General features: G+C 36.9%; 1 protein-coding gene across 2 annotated transcripts in view; it reads left to right on the forward strand.

The window, feature by feature from the left end:
* Window positions 1–20,202, forward strand: part of NFKB1 (nuclear factor kappa B subunit 1) — a 287,360-nt gene that overhangs the window by 65,871 nt on the left and 201,287 nt on the right. For both annotated transcript variants that reach the window (XM_053703496.1, XM_053703495.1), the window contains exon 2: window positions 9,529–9,571. In XM_053703496.1, the coding sequence (XP_053559471.1) occupies window positions 9,536–9,571 (36 nt within the window). In that variant the 5' untranslated portion in view covers window positions 9,529–9,535. The remainder of the gene's footprint in view (window positions 1–9,528; window positions 9,572–20,202) is intronic.

The following is a 20,202-nucleotide window of genomic DNA, read 5'->3' on the forward strand; positions in this document are numbered from 1 at the left end:
GCTCAGGCTTGGGCAAGAGATGTTCTGGATCCTTGGGCGCTAGAAATAGTCTCCCAAGGTTATCTTCTGGAATTCAAGGGGCTTCCCCCAAGGGGGAGGTTCCACAGGTCTCAGTTGTCTTCAGACCACATAAAAAGACAGGCATTCTTACATTGTGTAGAAGACCTGTTAAAAATGGGAGTGATTCATCCTGTTCCATTAAGAGAACAAGGGATGGGGTTCTACTCCAATCTGTTCATAGTTCCCAAAAAAGAGGGAACGTTCAGACCAATCTTAGATCTCAAGATCTTAAACAAGTTTCTCAAGGTTCCATCGTTCAAGATGGAAACCATTCGAACTATTCTTCCTTCCATCCAGGAAGGTCAATTCATGACCACGGTGGATTTAAAGGATGCGTATCTACATATTCCTATCCACAAGGAACATCATCGGTTCCTAAGGTTCGCATTCCTGGACAAGCATTACCAGTTCGTGGCGCTTCCTTTCGGATTAGCCACTGCTCCAAGGATTTTCACAAAGGTACTAGGGTCCCTTCTAGCTGTGCTAAGACCAAGGGGCATTGCTGTAGTACCTTACTTGGACGACATTCTGATTCAAGCGTCGTCCCTTCCTCAAGCAAAGGCTCACACGGACATTGTCCTGGCCTTTCTCAGATCTCACGGATGGAAAGTGAACGTGGAAAAGAGTTCTCTATCTCCGTCAACAAGGGTTCCCTTCTTGGGAACAATAATAGACTCCTTAGAAATGAGGATTTTTCTGACAGAGGCCAGAAAAACAAAACTTCTAGACTCTTGTCGGATACTTCGTTCCGTTCCTCTTCCTTCCATAGCTCAGTGCATGGAAGTGATCGGGTTGATGGTAGCGGCAATGGACATAGTTCCTTTTGCGCGCATTCATCTAAGACCATTACAACTGTGCATGCTCAGTCAGTGGAATGGGGACTATACAGACTTGTCTCCGAAGATACAAGTAAATCAGAGGACCAGAGACTCACTCCGTTGGTGGCTGTCCCTGGACAACCTGTCACAAGGGATGACATTCCGCAGACCAGAGTGGGTCATTGTCACGACCGACGCCAGTCTGATGGGCTGGGGCGCGGTCTGGGGATCCCTGAAAGCTCAGGGTCTTTGGTCTCGGGAAGAATCTCTTCTACCGATAAATATTCTGGAACTGAGAGCGATATTCAATGCTCTCAAAGCTTGGCCTCAGCTAGCGAGGGCCAAGTTCATACGGTTTCAATCAGACAACATGACAACTGTTGCGTACATCAACCATCAGGGGGGAACAAGGAGTTCCCTAGCGATGGAAGAAGTGACCAAAATCATTCTATGGGCGGAGTCTCACTCCTGCCACCTGTCTGCTATCCACATCCCAGGAGTGGAAAATTGGGAAGCGGATTTTCTGAGTTGTCAGACATTGCATCCGGGGGAGTGGGAACTCCATCCGGAAATCTTTGCCCAAGTCACTCAGCTGTGGGGCATTCCAGACATGGATCTGATGGCCTCTCGTCAGAACTTCAAGGTTCCTTGCTACGGGTCCAGATCCAGGGATCCCAAGGCGGCTCTAGTGGATGCACTAGTAGCACCTTGGACCTTCAAACTAGCTTATGTGTTCCCGCCGTTTCCTCTCATCCCCAGGCTGGTAGCCAGGATCAATCAGGAGAGGGCGTCGGTGATCTTGATAACTCCTGCGTGGCCACGCAGGACTTGGTATGCAGATCTGGTGAATATGTCATCGGCTCCACCTTGGAAGCTACCTTTGAGACGAGACCTTCTTGTTCAGGGTCCGTTCGAACATCCGAATCTGGTTTCACTCCAGCTGACTGCTTGGAGATTGAATGCTTGATCTTATCGAAGCGAGGGTTCTCAGATTCTGTTATCGATACTCTTGTTCAGGCCAGAAAGCCTGTAACTAGAAAGATTTACCACAAAATTTGGAAAAAATATATCTGTTGGTGTGAATCTAAAGGATTCCCTTGGGACAAGGTTAAGATTCCTAAGATTCTATCCTTCCTTCAAGAAGGATTGGAAAAAGGATTATCTGCAAGTTCCCTGAAGGGACAGATTTCTGCCTTGTCTGTGTTACTTCACAAAAAGCTGGCAGCTGTGCCAGATGTTCAAGCCTTTGTTCAGGCTCTGGTTAGAATTAAGCCTGTTTACAAACCTTTGACTCCTCCTTGGAGTCTCAATTTAGCAATTTCTTCTGCTAGAAGAGTTTCAGAATTATCTGCTCTGCAGTGTTCTCCTCCTTATCTGGTGTTCCATGCAGATAAGGTGGTTTTACGTACTAAACCTGGTTTTCTTCCAAAAGTTGTTTCTAACAAAAACATTAACCAGGAGATTATCGTACCTTCTCTGTGCCCGAAACCAGTTTCAAAGAAGGAACGTTTGTTGCACAATTTGGATGTTGTTCGCGCTCTAAAATTCTATTTAGATGCTACAAAGGATTTTAGACAAACATCTTCCTTGTTTGTTGTTTATTCCGGTAAAAGGAGAGGTCAAAAAGCAACTTCTACCTCTCTCTCTTTTTGGATTAAAAGCATCATCAGATTGGCTTACGAGACTGCCGGACGGCAGCCTCCCGAAAGAATCACAGCTCATTCCACTAGGGCTGTGGCTTCCACATGGGCCTTCAAGAACGAGGCTTCTGTTGATCAGATATGTAGGGCAGCGACTTGGTCTTCACTGCACACTTTTACCAAATTTTACAAGTTTGATACTTTTGCTTCTTCTGAGGCTATTTTTGGGAGAAAGGTTTTGCAAGCCGTGGTGCCTTCCATTTAGGTGACCTTATTTGCTCCCTCCCTTCATCCGTGTCCTAAAGCTTTGGTATTGGTTCCCACAAGTAAGGATGACGCCGTGGACCGGACACACCTATGTTGGAGAAAACAGAATTTATGTTTACCTGATAAATTACTTTCTCCAACGGTGTGTCCGGTCCACGGCCCGCCCTGGTTTTTTTTTAATCAGGTCTGATAATTTATTTTCTTTAACTACAGTCACCACGGTACCATATGGTTTCTCCTATGCAAATATTCCTCCTTAACGTCGGTCGAATGACTGGGGTAGACGGAGCCTAGGAGGGATCATGTGACCAGCTTTGCTGGGCTCTTTGCCATTTCCTGTTGGGGAAGAGAATATCCCACAAGTAAGGATGACGCCGTGGACCGGACACACCGTTGGAGAAAGTAATTTATCAGGTAAACATAAATTCTGTTTTCACCCTCTGAATTACCAAAAAAGGTTAACAAATGCTGGCTTAAACAAAGGAAAGGCTTCTATAGATGTAGGAGGAATATATGTAAAACCTGTGACTACGTAATTGAGGGAGAACACTTTAGCTCAACACATACTACATATGCACATAAAATAAAAAATGTTGTTACTTGTGCCACGACTCATTTAATATACCTCTTGACCTGTAGGGGGTGATTCAAGCAATACGTCGGAAGGACCAAAAGACCACTTAAGGGCAGGTTCTTGGCACATGTCAGATCAATTGAGGACCCAGAGTCAGAAACACCCATAGCGAGACACTTTAAAAAATTACATGATTCTGATTCTAACTTATTGGCTGTACAGAGCGTAGACCATTTGCCTGTTTGGAAAAGAGGTGGAGATAGAGAAGGGAAGCTGAATACAAGAGAAGTGTTTTGGATTTTCATTTTAAACACTTCAGTGCCAAATGGTTTAAACTCAAGGAAGGATATTGACTTATGTGTTTAACATTTTATGCACTTTAGTGTGAGTTGCTGACATTTTGTTGCTCTTAAATTTATAAGAATTTATAATATTTTGGATAAGTCGAATATGATATGACATTGTAATATAAATATAAATGTTAATGTAAAATGTTAGAGCAACAATATGTTAGAGCCATCTAAGGGAGACTAACTGAGATATAGTTGATATTAGAAGTAATTAAAATTTGTATAACAATATATATTGCTGTCCCTTGATTGCTATTTGTTTTCCATATTGTAATTTTAACTAATATGACAGAATATCAAGTAATACATGGAGAGGATTTATCTGAACTGTTAAAAAATGTAATGTTCCTTTAAGTAAATGTGTATAATTAGTTGGGTAAAGCTGTGCCCCTGTGAGCAGTGAACAAGTGCTAACGAGCACGAAACAGGTCTGCATAGGTGCCCAGTTATCCTCTCTATGCTTTGTTGGTCATTGCGGTGTTCTATGCTGTGAACTCTGTGATTTTAAATGAAGAAATAAATTTGAATTGTTTTACACTATTCACCAAGGTGTGATATGTGCTTGAGATTGCTGTGGAGTTCCTTTTAAGATAGAAACAGCAACAGTGTTTAAAATCTAAGCATATTGAGAAACAGAAACATTTGTGTTTCCAATTTCCAGTTTTCTTTGGTTAACAGTTTAGCTTTATTCCTTTTGGTTTCCTTTGTTGAAGAGTAAAGCTAGTTATGGTGATAGGAACTTAGGTGTGTGTCTTCAGCAATTTATGTCAGCAGTGTTTGCAGCTGTGTAGAAAAATGCTATAAACATTGTTGCAAACTGCTGCCAGATGTCAAAAAACACATGCATGCTCACCTAGGAATACTCTTTAACAAAGGTTACCAAGAGAACAAAGTAAAATTGATAACATAAGTAAAATGGAAAGTTGTTTAAAATTCCATGTGCCATCCAATCCATTTAAGTCTAATTTTGACTTTACTGTTACATTTAAATATTGAATGTGTTGTTCTCTTTATGGCTGAAGCTACTGTCCCTTTAAGCTCCTTCAGGGAGGCAGCTGTCACATAGTGCTTAAAGGGACATAGTAGTCAAAACTTTAAGGGTTCAGATAGAGCATGTATTGACTTGATGTGTTCAGCTAGGTCCCAGTAGTTCATTGCTGATATGGAGATGACGTTACTTGTGATTTTAAGGTGGCTCGGCAACATAGTTACTGGACAACCTATTGTTATTGTCACAATTATTATTTATTTATTTTTAATTTATTATTCTGCAACTTGTTCTATTGCCCATAAAACATTTACTTCATATAGAAATATCTTGCAATCAGGTAAGCTGGTACAGACTAATACTGCGCTACTTCTCATGTAACATCACAGTTATATGCCACATGGTCTGGCAGCTGTATTGTCTTTTGTGACCACTGTTGACACACATTTGATAATCTTCTCCAGAACCACTTATTTTACAGATGTGAAACATGCTGCGCTAATTGCTGTTGTGACCTAGATGTACAGTTGTTCAAGAGAAGTGCCTCAGTTACATGGTGTGGACGGTTTGCACCTCGGCCATGTTTTCCTGTTCACTTATTAGTTACGCATGCTGCTGGGTAAACAGGGGGAACATGTATTTTGCTGTTCATTAGCACTATTCATGTGATGTCCAGAGGCATAATGTCCCCCCTGCTTACCCTGCAGCATGCGTAACTCATAAGTGTCCAAGAGAAAACATGGCTGAGGTGGCAATCCTATTTGGTGGCCATCTTGGGTAGTGCAAAAATATTCAAAATCTTCTTCTTTTCTGAAGCCGCACATGGGTCTTTAGCAAGGTCCTCTATACCACAGTTGTTCAAACCATGATTTTTACAAAATCAAGATGGCTGATGCAAGCAGCTAAATTTTTGGTTATCATTCAGTTCCGTCCATTTGCACTTGTTGCACTATTATCACACTATTTAACTAGGTTACAGACACCTGATTACTTACAGACATAATGCCCACAAGATTTATGGCTGTCAAACTTTGCACAGTGTGGCTGTAGTCTTTAATTAAAACGTATAAAAATTAAGGAAACTTCAGGAAATTGGAATTGAAAGTGTTGGTCATTTGGTTTTGTGTGCACTGTTTTAAAAAAACTACAAAAACTTCTCCAAAACCACTAATGAAAGACATTACATTTTGTGTGCAGCATTATCTTCTGAACTAGAAAAAACAATTAGTGATTTTGTGGCTGTATCAATGGTTCTATAAAAATTAACAATATTTTTCAACGAAGCATAAAATGCAAACCACTTAATGAAAATGCTTCAAATAGTCCAGGTTTATTAACAACTAAGGCGAGCACTGCTGTTTGTAATATATGTGACATGGTCTGGTAGCCATCTTGACACAGGGAAATCCTTTTTTTTTATTCTGTTACTTTATTCACTAGTAAATGTGACATTAAATGACTTAAATTTATATTTTTTGCCCTCTACCTGCTGTACCCGCATGTATGCTGTTGCAAAGCTGTCTTGCTTGGGCCACCTGTATTGCTAAATCGCCATATTACAAGCTAACAAGTTATTGAGCTGATGTTCGATCCGGAGAGCTCTTCTCTTTCTGTATATATTGCTGCTTGCAGTTTTTTTTTTTTTTTGGTTGTACTCTCTAGATGAATAATGAAAGTTTATTTTTTACTTCCATACTCCTTAATTATTGATAATTAGCAGCCTATTTCATATACAAAAAAGAAAAATAGAAGGTGTATTTAATCTTTTAGAGTTTTACAAGACATACAATTGAATAAAATATATATTACAATTTCTAGCACACACCGTGGGAATACAAACATAAAGGAAGTCATTTTTTTAGTTGTCATGCAAATGATCTAGGCCCAATTATTTCCATAATCACGTTTTAAAGGGACATAAAACCCAAAAATGTTCTTTCATGATGCAGATGGAGCAGGTAATTTTAAACGCTTTTCTAATTTACTTCTATCAAATTTTCTTCATTCTCTTAGTATCTTTTGTTGAAAAGAATGTTAGGCATTTGCAAGAGCACTAGACGGCAGCACTATTCCCTACCATGTAGTGATCTAGACACCTACCTAGGTATCTCTTCAACAAAAATGTCATAGTAGCGAAGCAAATTTGCTAATAGAAGTAAATTAGAAACCTTTCTGAACTATGTAAGCTCTTTCTGAATCACGAAAGAAAGTTTTTGGGTTTCATATCCCTTTGTTGCATATTCTATGTCTGTCTTCTATAGAATATACTCATAGATTCCACAGTCATAACTTACCTCACAATGCTTAAAATACTTTCACTTTTCTGTATCCTTTTCATTTGCTCCTGACAGTGTTATTCAAATTTGTCAATAAATGTTTAGAAACAGGAAGTGGAGATTACATTTCTGATTTTGATTAAATATTTCTAAATGTAATTTACTAAGTCAGGTGTTTGTGTACAAGTATACTACAATACTTCTTGTGTTTTTAATATAGAAATACATTTAAAGGGACAGTAAACATATTGTAATTGCAAGACATTTCTGTTGTTTAGCTATAGAATAACATATCAGCCAAGTCGTAACTTTTTTTTAAACAAATTTACATATTTTTTTACTGCAGTTATTTTTAATAACAAAACTCCACCCACCATTCACTTCATTTGGAGGGGCCAATCTGCTCTTTAGTCCATAGACCACAAGGCTAGTCACGGTCATAAAGTTAGTATAAAGTGAACCGTTTTGCAGTTGTTATCTGAAAAAGCCAATTAGGGACAGATATTTAGCAGAGTTGTCCTGGAAAAGTCAGCAGGGTGCATTCCAAGCTCTTAGAATTAAAAATTGCTACATTTTTGGAGCTACATTACATAAAAAGGGAGAAAACAAATAATGAAAATGTTTCATTATGCATAACTATATATATATATATATATATATATATATATATATATATATATATATGTTTACTGCCCCTTTAATGCAGATTAAAATGTGAAGATAGGCCATATAACCTTATGGAATAGATGGCTTGCTGGTGGCCTGAGGTTAAAGGGACAGTTTACTCAAAAATTTTCTCCCCTTTAATTTGTTCCCAATGATCCACTTTACCTGCTGGAGTGTATTAAATTGTTTACAAGTAGCTCCTTTACCCTTATATTGGCATTTGAAATTGTTGATTTAGCATGTGGTATCCCCACCTATTCTGAAAGTTTGTGGCCGCGCGTACCAGCTATAGATAAGCTTTGTAAACACAGCCAGCAGAAGAAATTACACTCCCAGTGCGATATAGCAGAGATAAGGTAATAAAATGTTGATTTTCCATTGTTCTCTCAAAGTACTGGTGATTGTTTTAAGGGCAGATATAAGATAGAGAAGCAGGTATATTTGCACAATGTGATACAGTAATGAGATCTGATTATACCTACAAGCTCAACCCATTTTATTAGGTTGTGGCTTCAAAACACAAAATCAGAGCTTTAATATACACAAATAAGCCATAAAAAGCTAATTTTCATACATTTTTTACTCTGCAGTTGGTAAAAAAAGCAATTGTAAACACATTAAGGGAAAAACTATTTTACAGTATACTGTCCCTTTAAAGGGACACTGAACCCAAATTTGATCATGATTCAGATAGAGCATGGAATTTTAAGCAACTTTCTAACTTACTCCTATTAGCAATTTTTCTTCGTTCTCTTGTTATCTTTATTTGAAAAAGAAGGCATCTAAGCTTTTTTTTTGGTTCAGAACTTTTTTATTGGTGGATGAATTTATCCACCAATCAGCAAGGACAACCCAGGTTGTTCACAAAAAATGGACCGGCATCTAAACTTACATTCTTGCATTTCAAATAAAGATACCAAGAGAATAAAGAAAATTTGATAATAGGAGTAAATTAGAAAGTTGCTTAAAATGTCATGCTCTATCTGAATCACAAAAGAAAAAAATTGGGTTCAGTGTCCCTTTAACATGTGACCCAATGCACTTTTTTTTGTGGTCTTTAGAAAAAGCAGAAATGAAAATGTGTTCTTCAGAGTGGTCACAAATCAAGAGCCTTCAGGAGCGGAGAAAAAAGACAAAAAGTATCATACAACATAACCTAAATCTGGGCCTGTGCTACTGGAATTTCATAGGATAATATTTTATTTGAATGTTTAATAGTCATTAATTTATATGCAACCCTTAATGTCTCCATGTGTTAGGGAGTTGGCTATCACTTTCATATGGAATTGAAAACATAATAATGCTTACTTGTACAATAACAAAATGTTTACCAAATATTCTGCCTGTATTTTGCTGTGTGTGTGGGGAGGGGGGCTTCAGGCCCAAAATACATTTCCATTGTTTACATTTGGTAGTTAAATCATTTAGTTTAGTTGTTTCCAGATGTTAAATGATTGTTAGTAAACAAAATAAGTTCTGTTTTAATAAGTTTTAAGTCAGAATAATAAATCTGTGTGGAACTAACATTTTAATTTTGCTTTCACATGAGAGCTTTCTGTGTACACACACACACATATATATATATATATATATATATATATATATATGATACACATGTTTTTAGAGAGATATATGGATGTTTCTGTATATAGATAGATTTATTTATATATATATATATATATATATATATATATATACAGTATATGTACCCATTACCTATGCACAAACACAGTGAAAATTAAAACATTTCTTGCAGCTAGATTTTGAAACATTTGTCGATCCCTTATCCCTTATCCATGAAACCACGTAAAGAAAGTTATTTTTTATTTCCTGGTACATTAGTCATGTCGGAAGTCATATAGCTTAAATGATTAATATTTGTTTTTCAGACTGAAAATGGCGAATAATATGATGTTTGAATTTGATGATCCTGTAAGTATATATTTATTTTATGCGAATGTTTAATTGTTTTTTTGTTGAATGCGTAATAGTTAAGTAGGGAGCCAACAGTATCTGTGCTTGGCTATAGGGTTAAACTAGGTAAAAAAGAAAATGCTGAATTTATTTAATGTATTTATTTATGTATTTTTATTTGCTACTGGCATAAATCTGTTATAAGTTTAAGAATTTGTTATATGTTGTTACCTTCCCTTCTTTACAGGGACAGTAAAGTCAACTTTCATGGTTTAGATAAAACATGCACTTTTAAACATTTCTCCAATTTATTAATGTTACCAAATTTGCTTAACTCTCTTGGAATCCTTTGTTAAATAGTAAATCTATGTATTCTTATCGGAGCTAAGGAGCGTGCATGTGTCTAGTTCTGTATGGCAGTAGTGTGTTGCAACAATATATACGACTGATAGAGAACCAGACACATGCACGCTCCTGAGCTCCTATTGAATACATAGATTAAGAGACAGATTACCCCCAAAAAATTCTCCAATTTTATAATATACTGTCCCTTTAACAAAGGATTAAGAGAGTGAAGCAAATGTGATTATAGTAGTAAATTAGAAAATTGTTTAAAAGTGCATGTTCACTCTAAGCAATTAAAGTTTAATTTTGAGTTTACTATCCCTTTAACTTTGCTGTAACATATACCTAGCAACTGTACTGTGTTGTGACATAATCTATAAATTATAACAATAATAACATTTCTGTATGTAGTATTGTACACAGCCTTTTAAAGGTTTAGCATTATCCTTGATCTGACCAATATAATTAACTGTACATGTGTTAAATATATAATACATGCAGATTTTTTTTCTTAAACTTTCAAATGTACTTTTTATCATCAATTATTATTAACACTTGTCCTTGGATTAACTTGACCCCTTTCCATGAGAGCATAATAAGGTAGGTTCAGGAGCATGCACTTGTGTGTAGTCCAAAGATAGATGCACTGTCACTTTTGTGTTCAGTCTTCTTTATTAAACTTTGCATCTAGGTATTTAGCTTTAGAATGAGAACCAATGACACCACTAGGTGGGGCTATATAATTAGCCTATACTAAAATTAGTATGTATATGCAAATAAAAAAATAGGCCTGTGGGTGCTGTGTATTAAGGTTAAATTACAACAAATATGATTGCAAAGGAGAAAGGATCCTCTGTTATGCAGAAAGAATACACTTGTAGCAAATGCTTGAACCCACAGAGAGAAATTAAAGTGAATGTAAATTTTGATGATAAAGTGCCCGTTTTTTAAAAATTCGATTATAAACAGGGGCACTTTAATTCATCAAAATTTACATTTCACTCCTGTTGTGAAAAAAAACGTACCTTTTAATCTTGACAGACGCTGCATCGCTTCTTCCGCCCATCGCAAAGCCTCTTCCTGGGTCTAAAATGAGGAATCCGGCATCCTCCAATCACAGCGTCAAATCAGACACTAATTACCCTGGGGGGGAAAGCCGTGATTGGAGGATGACCGATCTGTCATTTCTGACGTAGGAAGAGGCTTGCGACGACCGGGGGAAGCTGGAGCGGCTGTCAAGTTTAAAAGGTAAGTATTTTCACAACACAAGTGAAATGTAAATTTTGATGAAATAAAGTGCCCCTGTTTTTAATTGAATTTTTAAAAACGGGCACTTTATCATCAAAATTTACATTCACTTTAAGTAGTGTGTAATGTTAATAGTGCTTGGTGTAACTACATTTTACAGACTGAAATTAAAATAATAATCTTTAAACAGAAGTTTAGCGATCATGAAACTGAATTAATACGATTGACACCGACTTCACCGCTGTCAAGGAGACTATTAAGGAGCTAAGTAAAATAGTAGCATGTATTCAGATCGCTCAAGATTGCAGTTGACAATAAAACTTGCAAATAACGAGAGACTGCAACAATGTTGCCAAGTTAACTATTCAACTGTAAGGGAGAATATTGTATCGATATCTCAGTACTGGAGACAGTGATAATTATATAGCAATACAACAAATTACTGGGCTGCAGTAGCAATAATATGGTAGTTTAAAGTGATGGTAAATTTTTCAAAAGTTTATAATGACTTATGACAAACTATTGTGAAAGCTGTAGTCGCTGTAATTTTGTTTTTTAAATATAATATTGCATTATTTATATATTGATTAACTTTCTGTTAGACTCCAACATAGATAGGCTCTGCCTCCTTCAACTTTGCTCTGAATCTCAAAAGTTTCCATTTGCGCATGCGCAATGCAGCTGTTTTATGGGAATACAATGAATCCAGAAGCAGCATGACGTCGTAAACACATGCGCAAAAGATGCAGTTTTTTTTTTGGTGATACATGTCAAAATGCCAGGAATATGATTGGCAAACGGAAAACACGTGATTAAAAAAAAAAAAGCCTTAAGTGTCGGGGCTGCCAGAGCGTACGATATAACATGAGCTGTTCACAAAAAATTTACATTTGCAAGCTAACTTCTGTTTTTCATTTTAAATTAAACTAATATTTTTTGATTTTACATCAGATGGTAAAGAGTATTCCTTGTGAATTTACCATCACTTTAAAGTAAAAGGTGCAAAAAGCATTTCATACTCGACCAATTACTACTGGAGCTAACAGAACTACCCAAAAGGGTTAAATAAATGTGTGCTATAATATAAATATACCGCAGTACTGCACGTAATGGTAGTGGTACTATTACGTTTTAAGTACCCTCCTTAAATATAATAACGATATTCTCCTTGGGTAAGACCCGTAACTCTGTATTACATAAATAGTGACAGTATCACATATTAAGCTAATAGTCGCTTGAGCTGACGGCTCTAACCAGAGTTTCTTCCAAACTGGACCTCTTCCTTCTTCATCCAGGACCAAGCCGGAGCGGAACAGAGATGAGCAGGACCTGTGACTTCATTAGCTCAGTAGCTCTCATCCTATTGGCTGATTTGAATGTGACTAATTAAATCAGCCAATAGGAATGCAAGGGACGCCCATATTTAAACGCGTACCTTGAATTCACTATTTAGTGTACAGCGGCGATCGTACGAAAAGGATCCTCCACGCTCCATGGCTCAGCGGTCGCCTGTCCTGCTCCGCGCTCATCTACACTCCACGCTGGCTTGGTCCTGGATGAAGAAGGAAGAGGACTTCACCGCCTGGAACAGGACCTTCTCCGCCGGACTTCAGGAACGGTGAGTATCTATTTGGGGGGTTAGACTTAGACTTTTTTTTATTTTTGGGGGGTTTGTTTGTTTTTAGATTAGGGACTTATTGGGCACGCTTAAAAGAGTTCAATGCCCTTTTAATTGCAATGCCCAAACAAATGCCACTTTAGGGGCAATGGGTAGTTTAGGATTTTTTAGTGTTAGGTTTTTTATTTTGGGGGGTTTGGTGGGTAGGGGGTTTTACTGTTAGGGGGGGACTTAGTATTTTTTAAGGAAAAGAGCTGTTTAACTTAGGGCAATGCCCTACAAAAGGCCCTTTTAAGATACCACTGATTCTATAACCAGCCCTCCTCTGGCTATACCCATGAACCAGTGTCACTACTGTGTCATTATATAGTTTTGGGTGTCTTTATACTGATGCAGATACCACTGATCCTATAACCAGCCCTCCTCTGGCTATACCCATGAGCCAGTGTCACTACTGTGTCATTATATAGTTTTGGGTGTCTTTATACTGATGCAGATACCACTGATTCTATAACCAGCCCTCCTCTGGCTATACCCATGTGCCAGTGTCACTGCTGTGTCATTATATAATGCTGGGTGTTATTATACTGATGCAGATACCACTAACCATATAACCAGCCCTTGTCTGGCTATACGCATGTGCCAGTGTCACTACTGTGTCTTTGTATAGATGCAGATACACATCCAGTATTTCACTCAGTCTTTATTTATTCCATAACTTATCACCCAATATCACTAGCAGTCTCTTGACAAGCCACTAACTTTATTCACACTACATAATTTTTTTTATTCCTATTATTTAATCAGAAAGAAAAGATATACTAAGGTTGTGGCAGACACTGCAAGGGCTAGTCACGGACACCAGTGTCCGTGTACAGACACCTTGCCTATCCCTATAACGTAAATTAAACGTTTTATTTAAAATTTTACAAGACATATTTAATACAACAAAGTATTTTCCATTGGACTAGAATGTGGAGAACAGTTTTTTGTTTTTTTGTAGACACCGTGGGAATAATTCACACGCTGTAAGGAAGGGATATATTCTTTTTTTGCCATGCAAATTATATAGGCCCAATTATTTCCCTAATCAAGTTTTGAGTTACATATTCTGTTATCATAGGTTCCAATATCAGAACTCATCTGACAATGGCCTGCTTAGTTATGTGAATGGTGTTGTACACAGTGTTATACTTCTATTGTGTTCTGTCAGGGAAGAACACAAAGTAGAATTCTGGAAAAGGCAGAGACTCTTCACTTGCTTTTTTACCATTATTTCTCCTGTCCTGAGTCTGTGCAAGAGTTCAAGACAATTATCCTGTTGGCCCTAGGTTATGCAGAGTCTGCCCTGACATTGGCTTAGATTGTCATTCAAAAAGCAAGAAAGGATACAAACATGCTTGAAATGAAGGAACTGGAGCCAGACATACTATACAATTTTATTCTTAGTCAAATTAAAGATCTAGTGTAGGCACACACAGGACTTCTTAATAAGGGGTCAATCACAATATATCGGGTGAAGTGTTTTTCGCTGGCTGTTTCCTGCACCTGCAAATTATGTTTTTGTCCCCCTGAGAAAAGCCCAATTTTTAACATGGAGCAAGTTCTCTGCAATCACAATCCATTTTCAAGGTACTTTTTAACAGCTTTTCAAAACCATTTTAAACTTATCAACACCCAAAGGCATTTGATTAAGCACTAAAATGGCCTTTTAGACATCTTTGCAAGCATTCCAAGATTAATTGGAATCATTCTATTATATCACACTTATTGAATCTGAAATCTGGCCAAAGGAGACATTTTAGAGGTGTATTTCCATACATGGTATCGATTCATTAAAGCTCTATTTATCTTATTGTATAGTACCTCTGTAGTGCGCAGGGCACACATTGAGTATGCATTGAATATGTGATATCCTGTACAGCTAAGGGGCTATATTATGAGTGGCACTCTAACTATTGAGCACAAATGATATTGGGTTTATCGGGCCTATATTCGGAACTAGCATGTGTATTACAGGTTACAAAATAAAAATGATTGCTTGAGTGCAATAGAATTTAACGCACGTCAGGATAGCGTGACTTCAGAGCTCTGAATACCTATAACGCTATAAAAAAAGTGTCACAAAACACATCAAAAATACATTTAAAAGTACAGTGACATTCATAATAACATATCATATCAGGTGTTAGAAAAAATAAAAAAGCTGCAAAGGGCTTTAACATAGAGATACATACATATACATGCCTAAATATGTATATATGTGTATATATGTATTTATATGTGTATATATGTATTTATATGTGTATATATGTATTTATATGTGTATTTACAGACATATATACACATATAAATATATAGGTACACAAATACAGTATATATATATATATATATATATATATATATATGTAGAAGTGCATTGGAGCCCTTTGCAGTCAAGTAGATGAAAACATGTAAAATCATATTTATCAAATATTCATATTTAAAGGGATAGGAAAGTCAAAAATAAACTTGCATAACTCAGATACAGCATGTCATTTTAAGACACTTTTAAATTCACTTCTATTTTCAAATGTGCTTTGTCCTCTTGCTATCCCTTGTCGAAAAAGAATACGCACATATCCTACACTAGTGGAAGCTGCTGCTAATTGGTGCCTGCATACAATTGTCTTTTGTGATTGGCTGACTAGATGTGTTCATCTTGATGTTCCTTCAGCAAAAGATAACAAGAGAACAAAGCAAATTTGATAATGGAAGTAAATTTGAAAGTTGTTTAAAATTGTATGTTCTATCCAAATCATTAAAAAAAAAAATATTTTGGGGTTTCTTGTCCCTTTAATAAGGTGTTTATCTGTGCGTTTAATGTTAATATTTAAAATTCCAATGTTCTTCACATAGAGAAGTATGTTATAAGTATTAAGAAATATATATATATATATATATATATATATACCATCTGATGTATGTAGAAATATGTGTTTATGAATAAATAGAACATATTCTGCTATGTGAAGAACATTGGAATGTGAAATATTAATATTTTCATATCGGGTTAGGGCACATGACATGAGAAAATGTGATTGAGTTTGTGCCCGAGTTGGGTGTTTTTTTCCACTTTTCATGCTCCATTGAAGTCTATGGGGGAATACGTTAAAGCAGTTGGGATATTCTTACTTTGACGTTTGACGCATCACATTAGCACGCAAGTGAAAACTTTTTACTTTCAACTTTTAATTTGTGCACAAAACGCTTACTTCTAGCGATGTTAATGCGGGAGCGATAAATAGTGCTTCACTCGTAATCTAGCTTTACAGTTCTTGCTCCTACATTATTGAACTCCTGTTCATGATGGCGCAATACCATTTATAAGTTCAATACTGTAGGCACCAGAACTTTAAACGTACTGTCATGGAGATGTTTGGGCTTTATCTTAACAAAGGTGCAATCCATTTTAAAAACCCACAAATGAAGGCACATTTGCTAATTAAATCGCTCACAGACGCAGTCTCGTTTGAACATCTTTTTTGCAGCTGCAATATTGCAATGGAGTGGTTTCACGTATTACAGTTTTAGAAGATGAGAGAAGTCCTTGTAATAGAAACACATAGAGCTCCATTTAACAAAGGTCAGACGGACATGGTTCACTACCACGAACACTTTTTTTTTTAAGCACTGCTTGAAAACTCGCTGTCATTTGCCCAAATATTCTGCCACATATTTTCCCTGCATTTTATTTTGAATATGCATAAAATCCGATTTAGATTAATGTGAACACACAATTATAAATAATGTGTCTTTCTGAATAAAGCCCTAGATGTTAAGTATACTCTCTCTTTTCTGATTATCCTCACTGTGGGCCCAATGATCAAAAACTCGCAGGCATGGAAACAAATCTGAGGAACCTCACTTAAACTCACCAGACCAGAGAGCTTTAGATAACCTTGGCAAGTAATATATATCTTTTTTAACCGCTACTATAGCAAGACACAAATACTATCATCTAGATTTGTAAAGATCCACCACATGAACGGAGGCATATTTTTGGCAATATGCATCCATATCAGTCAAGCCATAGACGTATTTTCATGCCTATACTAGGTGCCTCTCCTTCACATTTAGAACTCTGATAAACAATTCTCAAGCTTTAATTTGCCTCTCTAAAATCTGAGGAATCTTACTTAGATAAATTCACCAGACCAGGGAGCTATAGATAACCTTGGCAAATAATTTTTTTTTTTACCGGTACTGTAGCAAGGCACAAATACTATCATCTAGATTTGTAAAGATCCACCACATGAACGGTGGCATATTTTTGGCAATATGCCTCCATATTGGTCAAGCTATAGACATATGTTCATGCCTATACAAATAGAAATATAACAACTGCAAGTAACCCATATTTCACACCAAAAAAAGCCCCAAAAAACCACTTGATGTGAAAACTATGTAACATATCTTTGCGTAAAAACCATATAAAATTTATAATTTTATGTGAAATCCATATTATAATTTTATATCTATGTGGGAGAAACATTTAAAAGTTTGTATTGTCAAATACAGAAACTTGTAACTTCAAGTGAAAACCATATAAAAGCATAAATCTTTTGACTAAACGTTCAAAATGGTGAACTTTTGTCCCATATTTTGGCACGTTTGTGTTTAGGAGACAATATGGCTGCTGGGGCGTGAAAAATAACAGTCTTCTATTTTTTCCTGCATCGATACGTGTATCTGTGGAAGCGTCATTTAAGTGGTGGAACCCTATACACTCGCTTTATATAGTGCTGTATGTCCTCCTATCATTAAGCAGATCATTTTAATGTTTTGAGATGTTAGCTTTGCCATGCTTTTCTGTTGATGGGTTGTCCTGTTACCCAGCACCAATACCAACATTATCATCTTGTGAGGAAAGTTCAATGCACGTCTCCTTTCCTCAGACAAAGAGGGAAGTAGAAAACAGTTACGTCTGTAGTCTCTGGGTACTAGAAATATGACAAACCGGGGCAGTTCATTTCTTGGTATTAGACCTTTTCTCTCTATAAAAAATAAGTTTGACCATCAATTTCATTCTCCATCCTCCCTTGCAGCAACACTACTGTGCTTAAATGTCCTTGTAAACTAGAGGATGTCTAATTCCCTGAAGGTGACATTGAACCATTCTTTGTGCTGTGCTTCTCTTATACTACAGGGGACATATTATTATATAGATAGTGGCAGGGTTTATCCTATTGCCAGGGTGGGTGCAGCCACACAGCCAGTACAATTGTTTTCAAAACATGGCTGTTGGAGGTTAAACAGGGTACCTGCAGTGAACAAAAGTTAAGTGGCATTTACAATAGCATTTCTCATTAACAGTGGTATAAAATAGACTCAACACAAAGGTTGCATTGGTATATGCTATACAGTACATAACATTTTTGACAACATTTCACTTTTTGAGTATTTATCCGTAATCAGGTTGGTGATGCTTAGGCCCCTATTTAAGAAAGTCTGGCGGACCTTATCCGACAGTGCGGATCAAGTCCGCCAGACCTCGCTGAATACGGCGAGCAATACGCTCGCCGTATTCAGCATTGCACCAGCAGCTCACAAGAGCTGCTGGTGCAACGCCGCCCCCTGCAGACTCACGGCCAATGGGCCGCCAGCAGGGGGGTGTCAATCAACCCGATCGTACTCGATCGGGTTGATTTCCGGCGATGTCTGTCCGCCTGCTCAAAGCAGACGGACAGGTTATGGAGCAGCGGTCTTTGTGAGCTTGATAGATAGGCCCCTAAGACTGCTCCACAGGTCCAGCAGTTCCTGATGATATTCTAGTTAATCTGTTTTTTACAATAGCATTTTATACTGTATGCTACAAGCAGCTCCAGTGACAAGACATAGAGATAGTATTGTTGTGCTTATATATACAAATCTGCTTTCTCAATCTTGACAGATACTATACTGATTATTTCATTATTTATATCTGAAATCTATGAATGAGTCATATACAATATTCCTAATTCCCTTTTTCTGTTGGCATTTGCCTATATCGCATATCTTATACTGTTGATTCTATTTAAAAAGGTATAACTAGAATTATTAGTAGAGCCAATTGAATCATTAATTTTTTATTTTTTTTTCTTATCTCTCTAGTGACCCATTTATTTTCCATTGAACTATTTTTTTTCATGTACTAACCCACATGATTAATTGCTGTTTTTTAAAATGGAAGATCATCAACTGGGAATACTTTTCATCCTCTTCCACTGTTTATTCTTCACTCTTTTGTTGGCTTGTGGTGTATACAATAATTAAATATGGGACTTTACAGATGACTGTATATGCTAAAAACAGGAAGCAGAATTCTACCAACCAAGTTTTGTTTTTTATCTTTGATCTGTTCATAACCTTGCTCATACAGCTACTCATCTGTTTCATAGCTGTGAAGATAATACTTTCTTGAAGATAATTCACATAAAATATATATATTTGTTTCTTCGTTTTCTTTTCCTTTACCAGGGTGAGAAAATCAGAGATCATTTAATCAGTGAATTTACACAGAAGAACACGTTACTCCATATATCTGTAAATGTTACACTCAATAAGAAGTTCTTATAAACCAGCAGTCGTGCATCTGTGACATTTTACACACTTTTGGTTTATACAGAAATAGGAGGAAATAAAGCTGCCTTGACCCAGACTCAATTAAAGTAAGCAATAAAATAATATGAAACTGATATGGATATCTTTTGAAATGAATGCTCATGTACATCAATTGGATAGTGAATCAATATCATTTTATTATTAATGATTAAAATCACACTTCCAAAAACATACAAGGCTTCTTTTGATTCCCTGACTATGCCATTGTCTCTCATTAAACCTGTAGGTTAATTAAATGGAAATGCTCTTTTTTATTATTCAGTTATAAGTAATTGTTGCTGGTTGTTTGAAGGGACACTTAAAGGGCCAGTAAACCTAGAAAATAATGTTAGTGCAGAATTATATAACATTATATTAGTGCTAGCTTTATATAACATAATATTGCCTGTGAATTTTTATTAAAAAAGAGGGTTTTTCAGACCCGCCCTCTGTGCTCTACTGAGCGGGTCTGGTTTTCCCTCTGAGCGCATCTGAGCAGCTGTCTAGTCACAGCCCGGCCTGACTGCACCATTACACTCAATGTAGCTCCCTCCTGCTGTCCCGCTGTTTTCCTCCTGATATTACTGGAGGAAAAGGTCACGCCCTTCCTCAGGAGAACCATCCTCCCTATGATCCAGGAGGGAGCTACATTGAGTGTAATGGCGCGGTTGGGCCGGGCTGTGACTGTGCAGAATTATATGTTTACTGGCCCTTTAAGTCAAAATTAAACTTTCATGATTCAGAAAGAGCAGCAATTTTAAACAACTTTCCAATTTATGCCCATTAACAATATGTGCACAGTCTTTTTATAGTTATA

The sequence above is a fragment of the Bombina bombina genome, chromosome 2 (genome assembly GCF_027579735.1).
Source record: "Bombina bombina isolate aBomBom1 chromosome 2, aBomBom1.pri, whole genome shotgun sequence".
Classification (NCBI taxonomy): Eukaryota; Metazoa; Chordata; class Amphibia; order Anura; family Bombinatoridae; genus Bombina; species Bombina bombina.